At 40.6% G+C, this 19,656-nt stretch overlaps 1 protein-coding gene across 1 annotated transcript in view; it reads right to left on the reverse strand.

Annotated features, from left to right (window-relative positions):
* Positions 1–2,129: 2,129 nt before the first annotated feature.
* Positions 2,130–19,656, reverse strand: part of gpt2 (glutamic pyruvate transaminase (alanine aminotransferase) 2) — a 61,473-nt gene continuing 43,946 nt past the window's right edge. Inside the window, exons 6-11 of the mRNA XM_070898051.1 lie at positions 17,985–18,064; positions 17,723–17,859; positions 15,363–15,537; positions 14,359–14,514; positions 10,118–10,230; positions 2,130–8,262 (exon numbers count right to left, since the gene is read on the reverse strand). Coding sequence (XP_070754152.1) covers positions 8,172–8,262; positions 10,118–10,230; positions 14,359–14,514; positions 15,363–15,537; positions 17,723–17,859; positions 17,985–18,064 — 752 coding nt within the window. The 3' untranslated portion in view covers positions 2,130–8,171. The remainder of the gene's footprint in view (positions 8,263–10,117; positions 10,231–14,358; positions 14,515–15,362; positions 15,538–17,722; positions 17,860–17,984; positions 18,065–19,656) is intronic.

Here is a 19,656-nt window from a genome sequence, read left to right on the forward strand (position 1 = left end):
CTATCCTTTTATTACTTATGTTTATAAAAGACTTTTGGGTTCCCTTTTATGTTAGCTATTAATTTATTCTCATACTCTCTCTTTGCCACGCTTACTTCTTTTTAGATCTCCACTGTACTTTGTACATTCAGTTTGGTTCTCTACTGAATTATGAACCTTACTTTTGTCATAAGTCTCCTTTTTCTGTCTCATTTTAATCCATCTTTAATTATCCAGGGAACTCTAGCTTTGGATGCCCTTCCCTTCCCCTTCATGGAATGTGTCCATTCTGTACACAACCATCTCCTCTTTGAAGATGTACATTGTTCAATTACTGTTTTGCATACCAATTTAAAAAAAATATATTTTCAATTCACCTTCTCCTTCAGTTAAGTATTTTTACATGTGATTGTTCCTTGTCTTTTTCCATAACTATTCTAAACCTGATGACATTATGATCACTGTTCTTCAAATATGCCCCACTGAAACATATTCCACTTCATTCCCCAGAACTAGATCCAGCATATTTTCCTTCTGGGTTGGGCTAGAAACACACTGATTACAAAAGTTCTCTTGCATACATTTCAGGAATTCTTCCCCCTCTTTGCCCTTTATACTGTTCACAACAGTCTATATTAGGATTAATTGAAGTCCCCCATTATCACTACTTTGTAGTTCTTGCATCTTTCTATAATTTGACTAAAACTTTGCACATCTATCTCCTTCCCACCATATAATAGCTCCTCTATTCTTCCTTAATTCTAACCAAATAGATTCTGTCTTTGATCCCTCAACTACATCATATCTCTCCAGTGCTATACTAGTTGACCACCTTTATTTCTTCCCCATCTTTCCTGAATACATTGTAGCCTGGAATATTAAGTTACAAATCCTCCCTATCTTTGAACTAGGTCACTTGTTATTGCCACAATATTAGTCTCATGTGGCGAATTGTGCCTGCAGCACGCCAACCTTATTTACCATGCATTTACGCATATGCACTCCAAATCCATCTTAGACTGCCTCGCATTTGCCTCCTATTTGTGAACTATTCTTTACTCTATTTGCCTCTCCATACCTTGTTTCTCCTCTCTGATATTTCATCCTGGTGCCCACCCCTCTGCCAAATTAGTTTAAACCCTCCCTCACAGCGCTAGTTAACCTTCCCACAGGGACATTGGTCCCAACTTTGTTGAGGTGCAATCTGTCTTCCTTGAACTGGTCCCAATGTCCCAAGAATCTGAAGTCCTCCCTTCTGCACCATTTCTCCAGCCACCCGATAACCTGTCTTATCCTGCTATTCCTATACTCACTAGCACGTGGCACTGGAAGTAATCCAGAGATTACTACCTTTGAGATCCTGCTCTTTAACTTCCTTCCGAGTTCCTGAAGCTCTGACTGCAGGACCTAAATCCTTTTCCTTCCTATGTCATTCATTCCCACATGGATCATGACTTCCAGCTTTTCCCCTCCCTCCTCAAAATGTTCTGTACTGTGATGTCCTGCCATAATGTCATAAAACAGTGTGGTGCAATGTCAGCCACATGTGCCTAATTGCATTTCTGATTAGTAAATAAAAATAATGAATCATGGGGCATGTGATCTCACTATTCATTCGCATGGCATATACATGAGTACTTTAACCGTTTTTGTGCCTGCGTTGTTAACATTGTAAGATGAAAAGCAGAGTGTGATTGTTTTTTTTGATTGAGAGTACTTTAATTCCTTGGTTACGAATGGTATTTGATGTTTGTTAAGTAAATATGCACATGAAGTACATTTATCTGCATTGTGTGAATGTGTAGGCAAGGCATTTTATAATACAATTAGTGTATATGACTCGAAGTGTCAGCATAGCCACCCATGAATAGTCAGCAATTTCTATTGGGCAATATGGTCATAGATGCAAGCGTCTCCAATTTTGCATTTTACAAGCAGAATGGCCCGGCATTTGCAGTCAGTGATGAAGCGACGGTGCAATCAATGACTGCGGTGTCTATTTCAGCTCTCCCGCCTGTTGTTTGAATTTGGCACCAAATCAAAGGAATTTCCAGCGTCCAGCAATAGTGATGTCAAGAAGATGGCAGATTCTAATTTACTTTATTTTACACTCTTAAAATTTAAATAAAGATTAAGACATACACATAGGATTAAGAACTTGAAATATCAAACACTTTATTTTAAAAACAATGTAATTCTCAATCATATTAACACAAACATTTGACAATCCATATAAAATTAGTTTTACAGGGGCAGAATGGTTATTCAGTATTCAATAGGCCGTTAAAAACTCAGTTACTCCTCTGAACAAGGCTTACTTTTTTTTGGAGGGGGAAGGGCGCACGGTTAAACAGCAATATTTCAGTGTAATGGAAAAGTTTTCATCCTTTTATGTCATTTCAATTGATTGCCAACTCTGGGGAATTCTGCAGTGCAATCTGCAGCAGAGAAGTGAATGACTGGCCTCAACGTCAAGATTTCTGAGTTTATCTGCGCATGCACTAAATCCGGAGGTTGTTGTCAGTTTCAGAGATATAATGACGGCGAACGCTAATAGTTTCACTGTCAGTTATTACTACCGCAAAATCCAAGCCAAGGATTTTAATATTCCTCCGGCTTATGCCGTTAGTGCTTTGAGCTGGATATTACTCTTATGGAAAAATGTGAAGAAATCCATTATCCCAAGCCTCCACAATAGTGCCATTTAAATTGTATTAAAATAATGCAGCATTGGCATAACACTTTCCTGCAAAGTATTGTATGTAGGATGAGGAAAAACAGAAATCCACCTACGTGAAGCTGGTTTCCGTTGGAGCCGAAATCTGCCTCTTAAACAAGTTATGTGCAATCATCAGATTGGCCAGCTATTATCACAAGTTTATTCCCAATTGTAGTAAGTCATTCCATTAGCTGACAGAGGGGACGAAGGAGCCCAATCAAATACCAAGGCAGAAAATGCTTTTGAAAGGCTTAAAATTGCCTTTGTGCAAGCTGGTCTTGATTATTCTTCAGCCTACACTAACTCAACACCGAGGCATCGGTGTTTTACCGACTCAGTAAATAAATACCTAGATATTTACCCTCCAAAAAAACCTTATTCACAACTGGAAAAACGGTTGAGGCATTATCTGAGGAAGCTACAAATGTATTTCTTGGAAATGCAGTTATGGGTATTGTGAGCATGATCCTCTGATATGGTTAATCGCCTCATAACAAAAATGTGTCCTGTGCTGAAGCATCACCCTGCAAGGATACAACGTGGTGATTGAACATTGTGATTTCCAGACAGCACCACATTGTCACATCAGGAATAATGTCACATTTAATCTCCAGCAGTATTGCATTAGCAGCACATGGGACCATTTTTGTATAGTCGTACTCTTATAGCAATCCAGTAACTCAGCCATCAGGAGTTTTTTTTAAAGGTTGGGAGAAAAGGAGAAGAGGATACTGCTGTGTCCATGGGCCATAATTTGCTGCATCTTGCCTTTGTATATTTAGATTTTTAATGTTTTTTTTTTTGCATTGCACGTTGCTGAAAGTGAGTTGATAATGTCAGTGAGGGAAACATCTAGGACCCAGTGAATAGGTCAAGGAACTATGCATCGCCGTAACCAATTAGATTGCAAAATCATGACATTAACATGGCCAGGAGAGAGAAGTGTAAATTAAATATCAAATAAAAGCCGAGAGAGAAATAAAAAGAGGGAAAGATTGGATTAAGAAAAAGTTTAAAAAAGGTATAACCTTAAAATTAACTTTTAAAATCTCCAACTAAACCTGAAGAAATGAGACACCACCCATGTAATAATTAATTTTCAGTGGCAGAGAAGTTGTTTGACAGTAACTAACACTGATTACATAATTTAAAAGGGTACTTGAGCTGAAGTGTACAAGACTTACTTTGTGGCGAGTTCAGTTTGTATCTGCTATGCAAATATAGCAATCTCACACCATTCAATAAATCAGCAAGATGTCATTTTCACAAAGCTAATGACAGAGCAGTGCATCTCAGACAGTAACTTTTGGATTGGAGTTTAGCCACGCATCTGCCCCTCGTCTAAAGGTGGTGCTTCATTTTAGCATAGGCGAGCACCAGTAGCCTCACTTATTTTAATAGCAAATTATGATCCAATCACATCTCCAGTCTTATGGGATTAAAATGTTACGATTTGTCATAATAGCAAGCCATAGGGCCCTTCAATAAGATCATGGCTGATCTACCTCAACTCCACCTTGCCACACTATCCCCATATACCTGGATTCCTTTAGTATCCAAAAATCGATTGATCGGTCTTAAACACATGCAACAGCCAAGTAACCACAGCCTTAGTTCTAGAACCGCCAGCCCAGGGAAGCATCCTCCCAGCATCTACCCAGTCAAACCCTTTAAGAATTTTATAATGTTTCAATGAGATCACCTCCCATTCTTTTAAACTCGAGAGAATATAGGCCTAGTCTACTTAATTTCTCCTCATAAGACAATCCCCTCATCCCTGGAATCAGTCTAGTCATCTGTTTCCAAAATTGGAGGTTAGAAATTGGGTGATTTATTGTTGCGCATATGACCTGCAGTTACTTTTGAATGCAGCTGAGAGTTATTCAAATTCAGGAAACTCCAGCAACTTCCTTTTTTGATACATGAGCTGAAGCTGTTCAACAATGGTTAGACCAGTTAGAAAGATGACAGGACAAAAAGGAACTCTGCATATTCAAAGCTCAACTTTAAACAAGCATATAGATTGTAACCAATTATTATTTGTTTAAGGGACTGGTCAGTTTATTGTCTGAAACTTTGTATTATTACTACATTGGAGTTTTTTCTGCGCTCTGTACACTAGATTTTTCAACCCCTATTATATCAAATCGCACCTTCCTACACCTCATGGTAATCTTTATTAGCCTCGATTAGCTTTTTGGCAACAAGTCCATAACAGAATTAGCACTACAAATTCCTTCTGGTTCAGCATCACCAGTTACTCTTGTAAGTAGAGGACACATTGTCTATGATCTGGAGATTACCATTACTATCCAATATTTAGTTACATTAATATAAACCAGGGCAGTAACAAGACTTCTCATTGCATGTACTGGATACTCTAATCTTGCATATGGTCCACACACATATCTTCTGGAAGGTCAACTGAAACACTCGAGAGTCAAGACCAATTCTAAACTAAAAAAATTATGCAAACTTTGCTCTCTATATAGACCTCCTCAGTATCAAGGAGTTGCCACTCATTTAGAGACATCTGTTTCTCTAACTTCCAAACTCCCATTTACTGCAGACTGTTATTTAGATTCAGAAAGGAGTGACAAAGGCTCAACTTCTGCCCCTCGAAGATTCACTCAGTGAGCTACCCATCAAAACTATCCCAGCACCTGGTAGCTATGTTGTTTCATCAGGTAGGCGACATATTGTGCTCAGCAAATAAAACCAATTCAACATTGTATCCAATTTCTTCCTGGCATGTACTAACAAACCTCTTGTTTCAAACCAATAGGATATAATAGTTATAATGGATCACTCCTTTTCCTTTGAGACACCCCATTAAAATCCTAGCATAGAAACATAGAAAATAGGTGCAGGAGTAGGCCATTCGGCCCTTCTAGCCTGCACCGCCATTCAATGAGTTCATGGCTGAACATTCAACTTCAGTACCCCATTCCTGCTTTCTCACCATACCCCTTGATCCCCCTAGTAGTAAGGACCTCATCTAACTCCTTTTTGAATATATTTAGTGAATTGGCCTCAACAACTTTCTGTGGTAGAGAATTCCACAGAGTTCACCACTCTCTGGGTGAAGAAGTTCCTCCACATCTCGGTCCTAAATGGCTTACCCCTTATCCTTAGACTGTGACCTCTGGTTCTGGACTTCCCCAACATTGGGAACATTCTTCCTGCATCTAACCTGTCTAACCCCGTCAGAATTTTAAATATTTCTATGAGGTCCCCTCTCATTCTTCTGAACTCCAGTGAATACAAGCCCAGTTGATCCAGTCTTTCTTGATAGGTCAGTCCCGCCATCCCGGGAATCAATCAGTCTGGTGAACCTTCGCTGCACTCCCTCAATAGCAAGAATGTCCTTCCTCAGGTTAGGAGACCAAAACTGTACACAATACTCCAGGTGTTGCCTCACCAATGCCCTGTACAACTGTAGCAACACCTCCCTGCCCCTGTACTCAAATCCCCTTGCTATGAAGGCCAACATGCCATTTGCTTTCTTAATCGCCTGCTGCACCTGCATGCCAACCTTCAATGACTGATGTACCACGACACCCAGGTCTCTTTGCACCTCCCCTTTTCCTAATCTGCCACCATTCAGATAATAGTCTGTCTCTGTTTTTACCACCAAAGTGGATAACCTCACATTTATCCACATTATACTTCATCTTTTGTTGTATCCACCTCCAGAACTTTTGCTGTTAAGTCAAAATAGCATGCTGGAACTTGGAAATTAACCACTTGAATCCAGAACCCATCATACTAGAAATATGCAAACTAAACCAAAAAACCCTACTAGGCAATATTGAAATGTGACAACCTTAATTACAGGAGTGAATCCAATGGCTCCATAGAGTGCTGTCTTAAATAAGTTGTACAGCATCACCAGATGTCATTTCAGGTTTAAACGATTGCAAATTTATTCACCAGAAAAATGATCAAATAAGATTAAATATTTACAGTAGAAATTCTTCAATTTAGCACCTTGGAAATGAAAAAAAGTCACAATCTAAATTATTCTTTTGTAAACAAGTTTACCATGGTGGGAGCTACAGCTCCATAACATTTCCCTAAAAGATACATGGAACTTCCTAGATTTGAATAACTTCTGCAAAGCCAAGGCAGACCTGCTTCAACTTTGTCACAATTATTATTTATATATTCCCTTGCTCATCTACTATTCAATAAATGTGCTCATTAGTTAAGAGGTTGAAAAGGGGAACCATTGCACATTTAAACTTATTGCATGGTAACTTGAAGGAATCCTCTTCATTGAAGAAAAGCAGATGGAATTGTCCATCAGTCTTTGACAAGTAACACTGTTGCATATAGTTAATATTTTGAGACAAACAAGAGCATTTAGGTATTTAGTTTCTCCAAGGGTTACGCTGAAGATCAGAGCTACAGCTGCTCATGTGATTGTAACACACCTTTATGAGAGGATGACTAGACAAACTCAACTGGGGTGGGGGATGAAGTGGAGCAGGACACATCAAGATAGACATAACTGCACATTTAGTCCTTTGAAGGTCAATTAAAGTAAAAATAGGACATTTATTGTAACAGATAGCTTCAAATGTTGACAATGTAGATAAGCGGAGAACATGAGAAAGTCATAAGAAACCACTTTCTTTAAAAGACAGTCTTACAGATAGTCATTCCTTGCCCTCGCCCAATATTTATTTTTGTAGTTCGGAGTTTGCCTACTGAGACGGCCTTGAAAAGAAAATGAATTCAGAATTACATAATTTACAAAGACCAGCCAGTTATAGCAGCTTGCCCTCCAAACTTCAAAGTAAAACTGTAAACTGTAAACATTACATCTCTTGTATGGGAAAAAAATAACCTTACTGCCAGATGTTTTGAATTATTGTAAAATCCATTTGCTTGGTTGTGTTACGTTAGCATAGGATAAGTCAATCCAGACAATGTTTTATTAGCTTTTAGCCTGCTGAAAATCCATCTGTGTACACAGCAAAATCTCTACTTAAAGAGCTAAGTTTTTTGCTACATGTGTTATAAAGCTGATCACTAGTCAAATTAATACAATATCTTCCCACAATACTTGGAGACTGATATTGACAAGACAACCCCAAACATAACTGCCTGAAACCAGAGCACATTTCTGGCAATTTGAGATTAGGTTTGAATCTAGAAAAATATTTGTATCATCATATCTGGTACTAGAAATGTTAATTTATACTATAAAAACTTCAAAGTACAACAAACCCAATCTTTCCAACAAGTACTGTTTCATTGTAAAGAGAAGTACAATCAAAAGTGCAGCGTAAGTGTACATAATTCACAATACCAACTGACAAATAGCTGTAGTAATTGTGACCTGTGGATCAATAGTTTTACCATTTCATTTCAGTAAACATTAACTTGACATTTTGGTGGGACTGGGGGAAGAGGTTAATAGAACATCTGCCATGTGGTTTTCTCTGGCAAACAAAATTAACTGTGTTCATGCATATTTCTGAAGAAACTTAGAATGGAAGTCTTTCAAATTCTGCAACAGCACTTTCAGCTTCTCAACTGGAAGAAGAATGGTCATTCTGGAGGAGAAAAACAAAAAGCTGCAAATACTGGTACATAGTTTTCATAAAATAAATTTGCCAAATTTTATCTACATCAATTCATTCAGGTTTCCACCAACTTTTCTTTATTCCCCTTTTAATTCATCCCCCTACTTTTTAAAAAAAACACTTAAAAAGAATTGACCACCAGGTATGGAATTCTGGTTCAGTATAACAATTGCAGAAATGTGAATTATTGACGGGGGCTTTCCACAGAAAGTCTCACTTGCAGTTCAGAGGAAAATCAAAATGTAAAATATCAATGCCAGGGACAGTAAAAAAAAAATGGTCCTTTAAAATTTGTAGAATGAAAGTTTAAAAAAAAAACAGCACCACAATGTGTTGGAAGCAATCAAAGCATCACTCCATTGACTGGTAGAATGGAGCTTTGTGCTGCCAATCTTTACATACTAACTTCCCACTGCAGCTATGCTGTTGTGGTTGAGCAACTTTAATGCATGGAGAGAAAATCCAACAGCTAGGATTTCCAGTGTGGAATATTAAAACTCCAGCCAAATGAAGCAGTAATGATTGAAGCTTGCACTTCCAAGGAGGAAAAGGACAGAGAATTAACTGTACTGGCAAGTGACTGATTGGCCTGGAATTTACAGTTGTAATCCACAGCAAAAATGCCAGCACTTGCCATCATTACTGTGTAAACGGACAGGAACTTCTGGCGTTCACACATGCAGTTAAACGGGGAAATCTGGAAGCTGCTGTCACTGATACCCTGCTCCTCCACAGGGTGTGCCGTTTTAGTTTTTGCAAATGCAAACAGAATCTGTGATTTGATGTGAACTTCAACTTTTTAAATTTCAAAAGTTACACCTTGTTGAATGAGGGGTCACTAAGTTTTAAGTCATAATTACTGCTGAATAACCTCTTTCCCCCTGAAAAATTAAGTTTACAGATGGAGTCGTATTCCCACGAACATTTAAAAATTCCATAATTTTATTTCTTAAAGTTTGATATTTCAGCTTCCATCTTAATCCATGTGCATGTCCCAATCTTTATTTTGCTTTCTGTACAATGTCCAAAAAGGTGAATTATAATCCCTGCTTTGCTGTCAGTGAGAATTGTTCAATCTGATCAGCTGATGAGCTCGCCTGCTGCCTATATTGTTGCTAGGTACCAGATTCAAAGTCACGTCAGAATAGAGGATATCAACACTCTAAAGCCGCTAACTCTGGGCAGCATTACATGCCTCAAGTTGCACGGTGTCAGTGAACTCCTGATTTATGGTTTTCAGCAACTCTGGTTATTGAAGTGGTGCATCACCAGAAGGGTGTCAACAGCTCTAAATTAATATAGTCACTCATCTCAGAACACAAAAAATATCCAGTGGGATTCAAATTGTTCAGCTATTTAAGTATACAATTAGCTAAAACTATAAATGATTTAAGAACATAAGAACATAAGAATTAGAAACAGGAGTAGGCCATCTAGCCCCTCGAGCCTGCTCCGCCATTCAACAAGATCATGGCTGATGTGGCCGTGGACTCAGCTCCACTTACCCGCCTGCTCCCCGTAACCCTTAATTCCCTTATTGGTTAAAAATCTATCTGTGACTTGAATACATTCAATGAGCTAGCCTCAACTGCTTCCTTGGGCAGAGAATTCCACAGATTCACAACCCTTGGAGAAGAAATTCCTTCTCAACTTGGTTTTAAATTGGCTCCCCCATATTTTGAGGCAGTGCCCCCTAGTTCTAGTCTCCCCGACCAGTGGAAACAACCTCTCTGCCTCTATCTTATCTATCCCTTTCATTATTTTCAATGTTTTAAAGCAATCAGACAAATGTTTTAGCTGTGCCTGCACGGACATTGGACTTCACCTGAGATGATATGTTCCTTCCTTTTGTCCAAATCCACTGCCAGGTACCACACAGATTCCAGTCTCCTCTAGGAGTCTCATACAGTAAAACATATCTGGAGCCATACCATGGGCCTAAACCAAGCACAACTTAAATTAGGACCAAACAGACATTAAGCATTACAAAAAAATCAATTCCTTGAGAGTCAATTGAAAGGTTGTTGCAAGTATACAGTGCAACAAAATCCCAGGTCTTTTACTGCAGGAGCTTCTGGCGTTCACACATGCAGTTAAATGGGGAAATCTGAAAGTTGCTGTCGCTGATACCCTGCTCCTCCACAGGGTGTGCGGTTTTAGTTTTTGCAAATGCAAACAGAATGGAGATTCAATGATATTTCTGCCAAAACTCAGTAACCACCCCACAACTCTCCCCAATGGATTAAAAAAAAAACAGATCATACAGCCAAAGCCAATGGTACAGTCCATTTTATCAATTTAGGAACAATTTAGCTCAATGATGGGAAATACTGCCTTCTTAGAAACCAGCTCTAAAGTCAGTCCAAGAAAACAAAGGTCCCAAAAAACCAACAGACTGTCCATTCCAGAAAACATGCCAGGATGCACCCATTGGGGACCTCTGGTGCTCACCGAGAGTTTGAAGGGTCAGAGGTAGGTCACATCATTCAAATAAACCAGATGGGTGCCCAGAGCACTTGGGGGGTATTTTGGGCAACCTGAGATGGGCGAAGCCACTGTGACAGAAGGTGTACTTTTTAAGCGGGGGACCCAGGGGTGGGGGGTGTTGCCTTTGTAAGAAAGCTGAAGAATTGCACTCAAATTCTTCCAGAGGTCCAGGTCACAACCCAGGTAGGCCCTACTTTCAATGGCCAGTACACTTATTCACTCTGTACAGGCTTGCCACTCTTCCTCCAGGCTGTGGACTGAGAAATTTCTCATCATAGTCCTAAATGGCCGAGTTGTATCCTGAGACTATGCCCCCTAGTTCTAGACTCTCCAGCCAGGGCAAACAGCCTCTACCCTGTCAAGCCCTCATGGGGCAGCCCACTCATCCCAGGCAATTTAGTTAACCTTTGTTGCAGCCCCACCAAGGCAAGCAAAATTCACACCACACAAGTGCCAGGCACTGACCATCTCCAAGAAGAGAAAGTCTAACCACCTCCTCATGACATTCAATTGGATTACCATCATCAAATTCCCCCACCATCAACATCCTGGAGTCACCAGAAACTCAACTGGACCAGCCACAAATACTGTGGCAACAGGAGCAGGTCAGAGGCTGGATATTCTGCAGTGAGTGACTCACCTGACTCCCCAAAGCCATTCCACCACCTACAAGGCACAAGTCAGGAGTGTGATGGAATACTCTCCATTTGCCTGCATAAGTGCAGCTCCAACAACACTCGCAGCTAGACACCATCCACCACCTTCAAGCATTCACTCTTCACCACAGGTACACCGTGGCTGCAATGTGCATCATCTACAAGATGCACTGCAGCAACATGCCAAGGCTTCTTGGACAGCATCTCCCAAACCCATGGCCTTTACCACCTTGAAGGACAAGGGCAGCAGGTGCATGGGAATACCACCACCTCTAAGTCATACAGCATCCTGACTTGGAAATAGATCACCTTTCCTTTATAGTCACTGGGTCAAATTCCTGGAAATCCCTCCCCAACAGCAATGTGGGAGTACCTTCATCACACAGACTGTTGCAGTTCAAGGACAATTGGGGATGGGCAATAAATGTTGATCAGTGATACCCACATCCCATGAATTAAAAAAGTACATCCTTCCTAGGGTAAGGAGACCAAAACTCTACACAGTTTTGGACATGGTTCCTGCATCCACCCATTGCACAAACCCTGATCAAGTTACAATAAATGCAGGATGCAAAAGGGAAATGTGGACATGCGTTCTGATCAAGATCCAATGACAAGACACAAGCAATTTACACAGTCCAAACTGGTGTACACTAACTGGAGCACCACCACTCATTTCCAAAATGCACAACTTTTGCAGCCTGCCACAGAAATCAATCTTAAATTTATCTTCTATTCTTAAAAACAAAATGTATTAGACCTCTGCTGAATTAGTGTCTAGCTGAACATTACCTTTAGTTTTAAGCATCATTTTCAACATGCTACATGTCTATATTTAAAAAAAATTCTCTTTGTTTTGTAAGTGAAGAGAATCTTTGTTAAAGGTATACAACCAAGAGTTGGAAAAACACAAAAAAGTCTCAACAGTATGCCAGTAATGGTAATGCAGGGGCATTATTCAACTCATCTAGCTCATTAAAAAAAGCAAAACTAAACTCTACTTCTAGCAACCAATCTCAACTTTCATTATGCAAATAAGATTGCTCAATATGGAGCAAAGATGGGCACAGGTTTGAATCCCACTCTACTCAGTCCTAATATTCAAACTGAGTGAGGATAACATTGATAAGATATAGGCCCCAAGTTTCCACATGATTTGCTCCTGATTTTTAGGAGCAACTGGTGGAGAACAGACTATCTTAGGAAATCGCAATTCTCCACATTTTTTTTCTGCAGTTCTAGTCAGTTAGAACAGTTTCACTTTGGAACAGAATTTTTTCTTCAAAAGGGGGCGTGTCCGGCCACTGACATCCGATTTCAAAGTTTCCACAGTGAAAACATACTCCAAACTAACTTAGAATGGAGCAAGTGAAGATTTTTGTAGGCCTGAAAAAACCTTGTCTACACATTAAAAAATCAGGCGCAGGTTACAAATTAGGTGTCCGGAACGAGGTGGAGGGGGGGGGGGAGGGAAGTCATTAAATTCTACAATAAATCCTTAGTTATACTTATACAAATAAATCCAACCTGAATAAAAATTTCTAAGCAAAGAAAAGATTAAATAAACCATCTTCCTACCTGTGTGAAAGTGCTTCAGGCAGGGAGAATGCTGCAGGAAGCCTCAAGTTGAGGCAGCCGTTCCCGACGGCATTGGGGGGGGGGAGGGGGGGGGGGGGGGGAGAAAGAGGAGGGGAAAGAGGGGAGAGGAGGCAGTAAGGGCACGACCGACCGCAGCAGGGTGGAGGTGGCCGTTCCCGACGGCAGGGGGGGTGGGGGAGGAGGCAGTGAGAAGGCTGCAGGAAGCCTCAGAAGTTGAGGCAGCCGTTCCCGATGGCAGGGGTGGGGAAGGGGGAGGCCGTCGGGAAACAGCTGCCTCAACTTGAGGCTTCCTGCAGCCTTCTCACTGCTGCAAGAAGCCTCAGTGCTGATCATGGAAGGGCAATGTGCTTTTATTAAAAAATGTTAAAAAATTAAACAGCTACAAAGAACTACAAAAATGGCCGAGTGCCAATGTTTCCTTCATACTGCGCGTGCGCGAACGCTCCAACGTGCACGCGCAGGGTTGCCGGCACGAAAAAAAAAACGAATTTAAATGGTACCCGCCCCCTCCCACTTACAAAATCGGCACGAGTGGTAGGCTCCGCCCCCTGGGTGCCGCACCAAGCTGCCAATTAGCTGCAGGGCGCTCCAGAATCACGCTTTTTTTTCAGGTGCCGTTTTCGGCGCGAAAAACGGGCGCCCAGCTCGGAGGGGGCGCCCGTTTTGTAGCGTGTGGAAACTTGGGGCCATAGAAGGCAGCCACCACTAAAGTTATCACTCTTCGGGGGAGCGAGAGGCGAATTCCTCCCGATTACTGTTCTTGCATGAAACTCGTTAACTTGTTATCGAGATTTATTTTTAAGTTGGTGGAGGTGGAAATGGAGACTCCTCCTGCCCATTGGAGGCTTTGTTTGTCCTACTTATTGATCATATAGGATACAAGACTGAGATCAATAGACTTTTGGACTCAATGAGAATCAAGGGATTGGAGATAGGGTGGGAAAGTGGAGTGGAGGTCGAAGATCACCCATGATCGTATTGGATGGCGGAGCAGACTCGAGGGGCCAAATGGCCAGCTCCTAATTCTTATGTTCTAATAAGATCAATGGGGAAGCATGGAGTGAAAGCTGAAACTCAGTTTGGAAAGGGGAAATTAAAATGAGTGCCATGAGGATTGGCAATCGTGGGAATTGGTCGAGGAGGCCACTTGTCGGTCATGCACCCATCATATTCAGGTCAAAATACAGATAAACATAAGAAAAGATCCCACCCAAAATAACCTAAAAAGGTGGAGTAAGCAAATAATCCTCTCTAAAACTATATAATTTACTCAATCATTAAATATAGAAACAGTTGTATATTTGCCATTTCCAGAATTACAAACCTTGGCCTCTTGGATAGCTTTAGAAGGAATAAAGATTCTTGGAAATGCATACATAGCCCCTTGCAAAGGGTTGCAATGCATTCCAGGAATGGTATTCAAGACTTCCTCTGATAACTTGGCTTTCTCAGCAAGCTTGTGCAATACCCTCATCTTCTCCTACATAACAAACAAACACACCTTATTAATGCTCAAGTTACTGTGAGAAACATTTCTATTTCAGTTGACAGTATAATTAACCTGTGTCTATAGACTAAACACAGCTATGAAAGGCAGAACATTTTTCTTAAGAAAAATATATAATTCCCCTAAATCCAATCTGGAGGCCAAGATTATAAAGTAATTATTGAGGAGTATGGATCTGTAGGATTTGCATGTCTTATATATTAGTGGTTATGGTTATCTGAAGTCTGCCTTGGAGGACATGTGTGTCTTATATACGATGGAAGAATTTCAACAAGAGATTTCGACAAGTGGGGATTTTTAACATTCAGCTGGGAACCAGTTAGCCCCATGTGCTTCTCTAGATTGGAATCCTTTTACTGCTGTTTGAATCATCCACTCAAGCATTTTAGGGGAGGGAATAAGAGCTGGAAATATTCACTGGATAGTACTTTTAGTTTAGGGTGCTGAGGTATAGGGATTGTAGAAATCATTGAAGCTCTATCAATTTTGGTAAGGTCACAGATGAGGTTGCAGTTAGTTTTTCTTTCAGATGCTTTGGTTTTGCTCTGCATCTACTGTTCGGCAGGTCCTTTAAGAGTAATGTCAATATTATGCCTATTGAATCACATTCTGCTATCTGACCACACAGCACAGATAAAGAGTACCATAATATTAAGGCAAGATTGCTAATGTTAGTGAAATTGCTGGTAGATGTTCCTGTTTTACACATTGCTTATGTTAGCGATGAAGGCAATGGAGTAAAATGCACACCATTCCGAGTAGAAGACTAGTAATGGAGAACAAAGAGAGCCAATTAAAGTGAAACCATAAAACTCACTAACCATTGTAAATGTCTCATAGGATTCCTCTCCAGGCTTTGGGGGGTTTACCACAACATCCATGGCTACTTGCCCTGGAACAGGGGGACACAGCCGAACTGACAGCAGCTTCTCAAACTGAGCCTTAACCTCAGGGTCCATGTTGATAACTTCCATATAGCCACCTCGAAATCCACATCTAAAATACAGCAAAGTTACATTAAGCGTTGAGCTTATTGGAAGACTGAATAAGCCAATGCAGATGTTTATACAGTGACAACACAAACAACAGATTTAGTACAAACTACATGAATCAGTGAAATATGCTTAGATCCCAAATCTTCAAGATAAATCAGCTATATTTAAAAAATCTGCAAAATATTTTCAAGAGGAATGTTGGATTTGAAGATGAAAGATAAATTCTGCACAAGGAGGCACAGGCAACATGCAAGCAATGCAGATACCAGACAGTCCCAATTTAATCATCAGTCTATGCTGAGCTAGTTGATCAGTTGGTAATGGTAACAGGAAGCTAAAGTTGGCTCATGGTACCTGGCTAGGCAGGGTCAAATCATCCAGGTTTTTGCTCTTGTGCATTTTTCAGTGGGGTTCACTGGATAATGATCACGTGGATGTCAGGTGAGCATAATAGGATCAGGCTCTGTTGCGATGTTCCCCACAGCTGAATAGCCTCCTGGTCTTAACCGTGTAGCCTCCAGCTACCATGTCAGCAGAAGGACGACAATTTACTTTGAGAGATAAAATGGGTACGCAAGAACAGGAAAATTATTTTATTAAGGGACATCAAATCAGGAATTGAGAAAACCCAAGTGGTTTTTAAAATCAGAATTGGTAAATGTAATGCACAATTACTTCATGACCCAGCAAGTTAAGGAAGCCATGAGAGTGGTTCTCTCAACGTGGTTTTTATGAACGATCCATTTCCTCTACTTTGTCAGGAAGTTGCAGCACCACAGGGCACAGCGACTGCTGAAATGGTCACATTCAGTTATACTAAAAGATCAGGACTTAGTGCTAAATTCAATGAAATGAGGGAATAATTAAGGCAAACTGTTTGGAAGTGGATATTCAACAATACAGTAGGGGACAAGTGGAAAATCTTCAAAATAAAAAAGAAGAATGGAAGATAGTATATACACAGGCAGAGGCAAAACAAAAAATAGTTCCAATAGTGAGAGAGAAGTCAGAAAAGGAGACCACAAAAGATGCAGATGAGTTTTATGCAAAAGACTAGAATGGTAAATATTGTGAATTATTTCTTCCTTTATGAATATGAAGGGAGGAAATAATGAGCAATAATGTGCCCTGGCCAACTAGGAAGAAGTATAAATGAGCTCAAGATCATGGCGAGGTTAAAAAAGACTAAAAACAAATAAATCCAATGGGATAGATTTGATTTAGTCCCGAGTATGCATGTATAGAGAGACAAAGGGCAGAGATTAGGTACGAGAGTTCTAAAAAGGCACTTGATAATATTCCATGCAGAAAATTACTCAAGGTCGAAGATCCAGAGAAAAACTTGGTAATGGATAAGAAATTAGCTGAAGGGTAGTAAACAGGAGGTACTTATTAGAGGGGTTATGTTAGAGAGGGAGAATACGAAGTTGGGTGCCCCTGGGTTCAATATTAGGAACAGAACGGATCTCTATTTATGTGTGTGCAATTAATTTAAATTAAAGACTTGGATTTGGAACCTTAATACAAATCAAACTAAGGGCAATGGAGTGAAAATAAACAGCTCGGAAATTACAGAATGAGTTGAACAAAATCTGTGCACAGATAGAAAGTTAGCAGGTGAAATTTAATGCTGCCAAGTGTAAAGTACTGAGTGTTGGAAGGGGAATAAAAAGGGCAAAAACTTACTCCATTAAACATTGTTGAAATAGTCAGGAAAAAGTTGAACGAGACCAAGGAGTATTAGTAAACTTGATGCTTAACAAGTCAAACCAATGCAGAGCAGCAATACTGGAGAAACATAGCCTTTCCCTCCTGGATAGGAAGTGCCCGAGAGGTGCATAGGTACAGGAGGTGGTTATGTAGCACCTCGAGCCTGTTCCACCATTCGATCAGATCATGTTACCCATACCTAACTGGACGGGTGGAGGTGGAGGTGGAGAGAATTCCAGATTTCCATTACCATTTGCGAGAAGGTGCTTCCTAATTTCACACCTAAATGCACTAGCTCTAATTTTAAAGTGTGTTCCCTATTCTGGATTCCCCCACTAGAGGAAATGCATCTCTGCAAAGAACTGAGTGAACAAATGCTAAATGAAGTAAATCTCCTAAAGCAAAAAAAAAATGTTTAACACACACACACACACACACAGAGAAGTTAGAATACGGATTAGAATAGCACCACCTACTCTCCGGTGTACCCTTTAGATGTGGAGTGGAAAGAGACCAGTTCCACTGTACTAGAGTACTTTGGACCCATCTCAAACAGCACCTTCTTGAATGAGTGGAATTTACATCCCTCTGAATATATGTTTTCCTGGTAAACCTAGAACAGAGAAAAGGAAGCATCCACATATACTTTGTTTTCTGAGGCTAAATACATGACAAAATATGACTGCCTCAAAAATCACTTTTCAGACAGATTCCATAAATAAGCAAGGTGCATCTCACCTCATCAGCCAGAAGGAAGAGTTTTTCGTCATAAGCAAAACGAATTACATCCTCAATGCATTTTATGCTTTGCACCTGGCCTGCATGTTTAAAAAAAAAACATTTGCTTACATAAAAAGCAATTCAGATTCAGAAATTGCTTTCCTCATTCTGGCAAGTTCACCCATCACTTACTATGACTGCCTAAACATTAATGCAGTGATATTATAATGGTATCCGGGTGATCATTTAATTCAAGCAATCACCTGAACTTGTCTGCTTCCATCCAGAATGTTATTGCAGTTCTCAAATAAGTCACTAGATGGAGACAAGGGCCCCGATATTTACTGAGAGGGAGCGAATGGGGAGGGGGGCGCGGGGTTAGGGGCACAGCAGTAGGGTAAAACCCACAAATCCTGGGGGCGCAGAGGTTGACAACATTTAATGGCAGGACAAGGTGGATGCAGAGGGGATGTTTCCACTGATATTATGCCCCTAGTTCTAGTCTCCTCTTAGAATAAGGGGCTGCCCATTTAAAACGGAGTTGAGGAGGAAGATCCCGAGAGGGTTGTAAAGCTGTGGAATTCACTGTCTCAGAGCTGTGGAAGCTGGGTCATTGAATAAATTTCAGACAGAGATAGACAGTTTCTTAAACGATAAAGGGATAAGGGGTTTATGGGGAGTGGGCAGGGAAGTGGACCTGAATTCATGATCGGATCAGCCATGATCGGATTAAGTGGCTGAGCAGGCTTGAGGGGCAGTCTCCCATTTCTTATGTCCTCATTTTTTTTTTTTTATAAACTTTGCTTCCTGCCCAGCAGCCAGATTGATAGGCTGACTGGTGGACGGGAAAGCCTGTGGCAGAAGGCCGCAGCAGGGGGCTGTTGGTGATGGTCCCTGGCAATCGGGAGGGAGGGACAGATCGGAGGTTAGTTTGGGGGAAGGAGGCATCGGCAGATTGCAGCAGAGAGAAGAAACCATGATCGGCAGGAGGTTTGCTTAAGGGGCCTGCTACTCCTGGCTCACAGAGTGCTCTAAAATGCACTTGCTTTCTATAACTGGCTACTCCAGTCTCCATTTAGCTGCTGGGTTTCCTGAACCCTGGGAAACTCAACCAGCAACTGTTAAATTTAAATCCGGTTCCCAACTGCACTGTGGGAGCCAAATTTAAATATTATACCACCACTCAACCGGCCACCACAAAAATGGCAGCAGGTGTACATGCGGCAGATTGGGATTACATTTTGCAATTTTAACATTCCCACCCTGACACTCCTGCTGGTCATGGGGGTGTTTAATAGCGACCTCACAGTCTTACACCAAAGGAGAATATGAATACACTTAGGGATGCTCACCTTGTGCCACCTTGTGGCATAGTAACCCAAATTTCAAATTAGCATTATTTTAAATCCAATTTAATTTTAAATGGGTTATGATTGATAGCAAAATGATACCAATTGGAAAATATGTATGTCTCAATAAGAGATAGATAACTACAATCTATGGGATAGACTGGTTGTAAAAGAATTGCATTAATTTGGCATCTGTCACAGCCTCAGGACATCCCAATGTGCTTCACAGCTAAAGATGTACTTTTTGAAGTGTAGTCACTGTTATAGGCAAATGCAACTGCCAATTTCCACACAAGGACTCAAAACAGCAATGAAATAAAGGAATTTGGGTCAGGACACCA

Source organism: Pristiophorus japonicus, chromosome 13, assembly GCF_044704955.1.
Source record: "Pristiophorus japonicus isolate sPriJap1 chromosome 13, sPriJap1.hap1, whole genome shotgun sequence".
Classification (NCBI taxonomy): Eukaryota; Metazoa; Chordata; class Chondrichthyes; family Pristiophoridae; genus Pristiophorus; species Pristiophorus japonicus.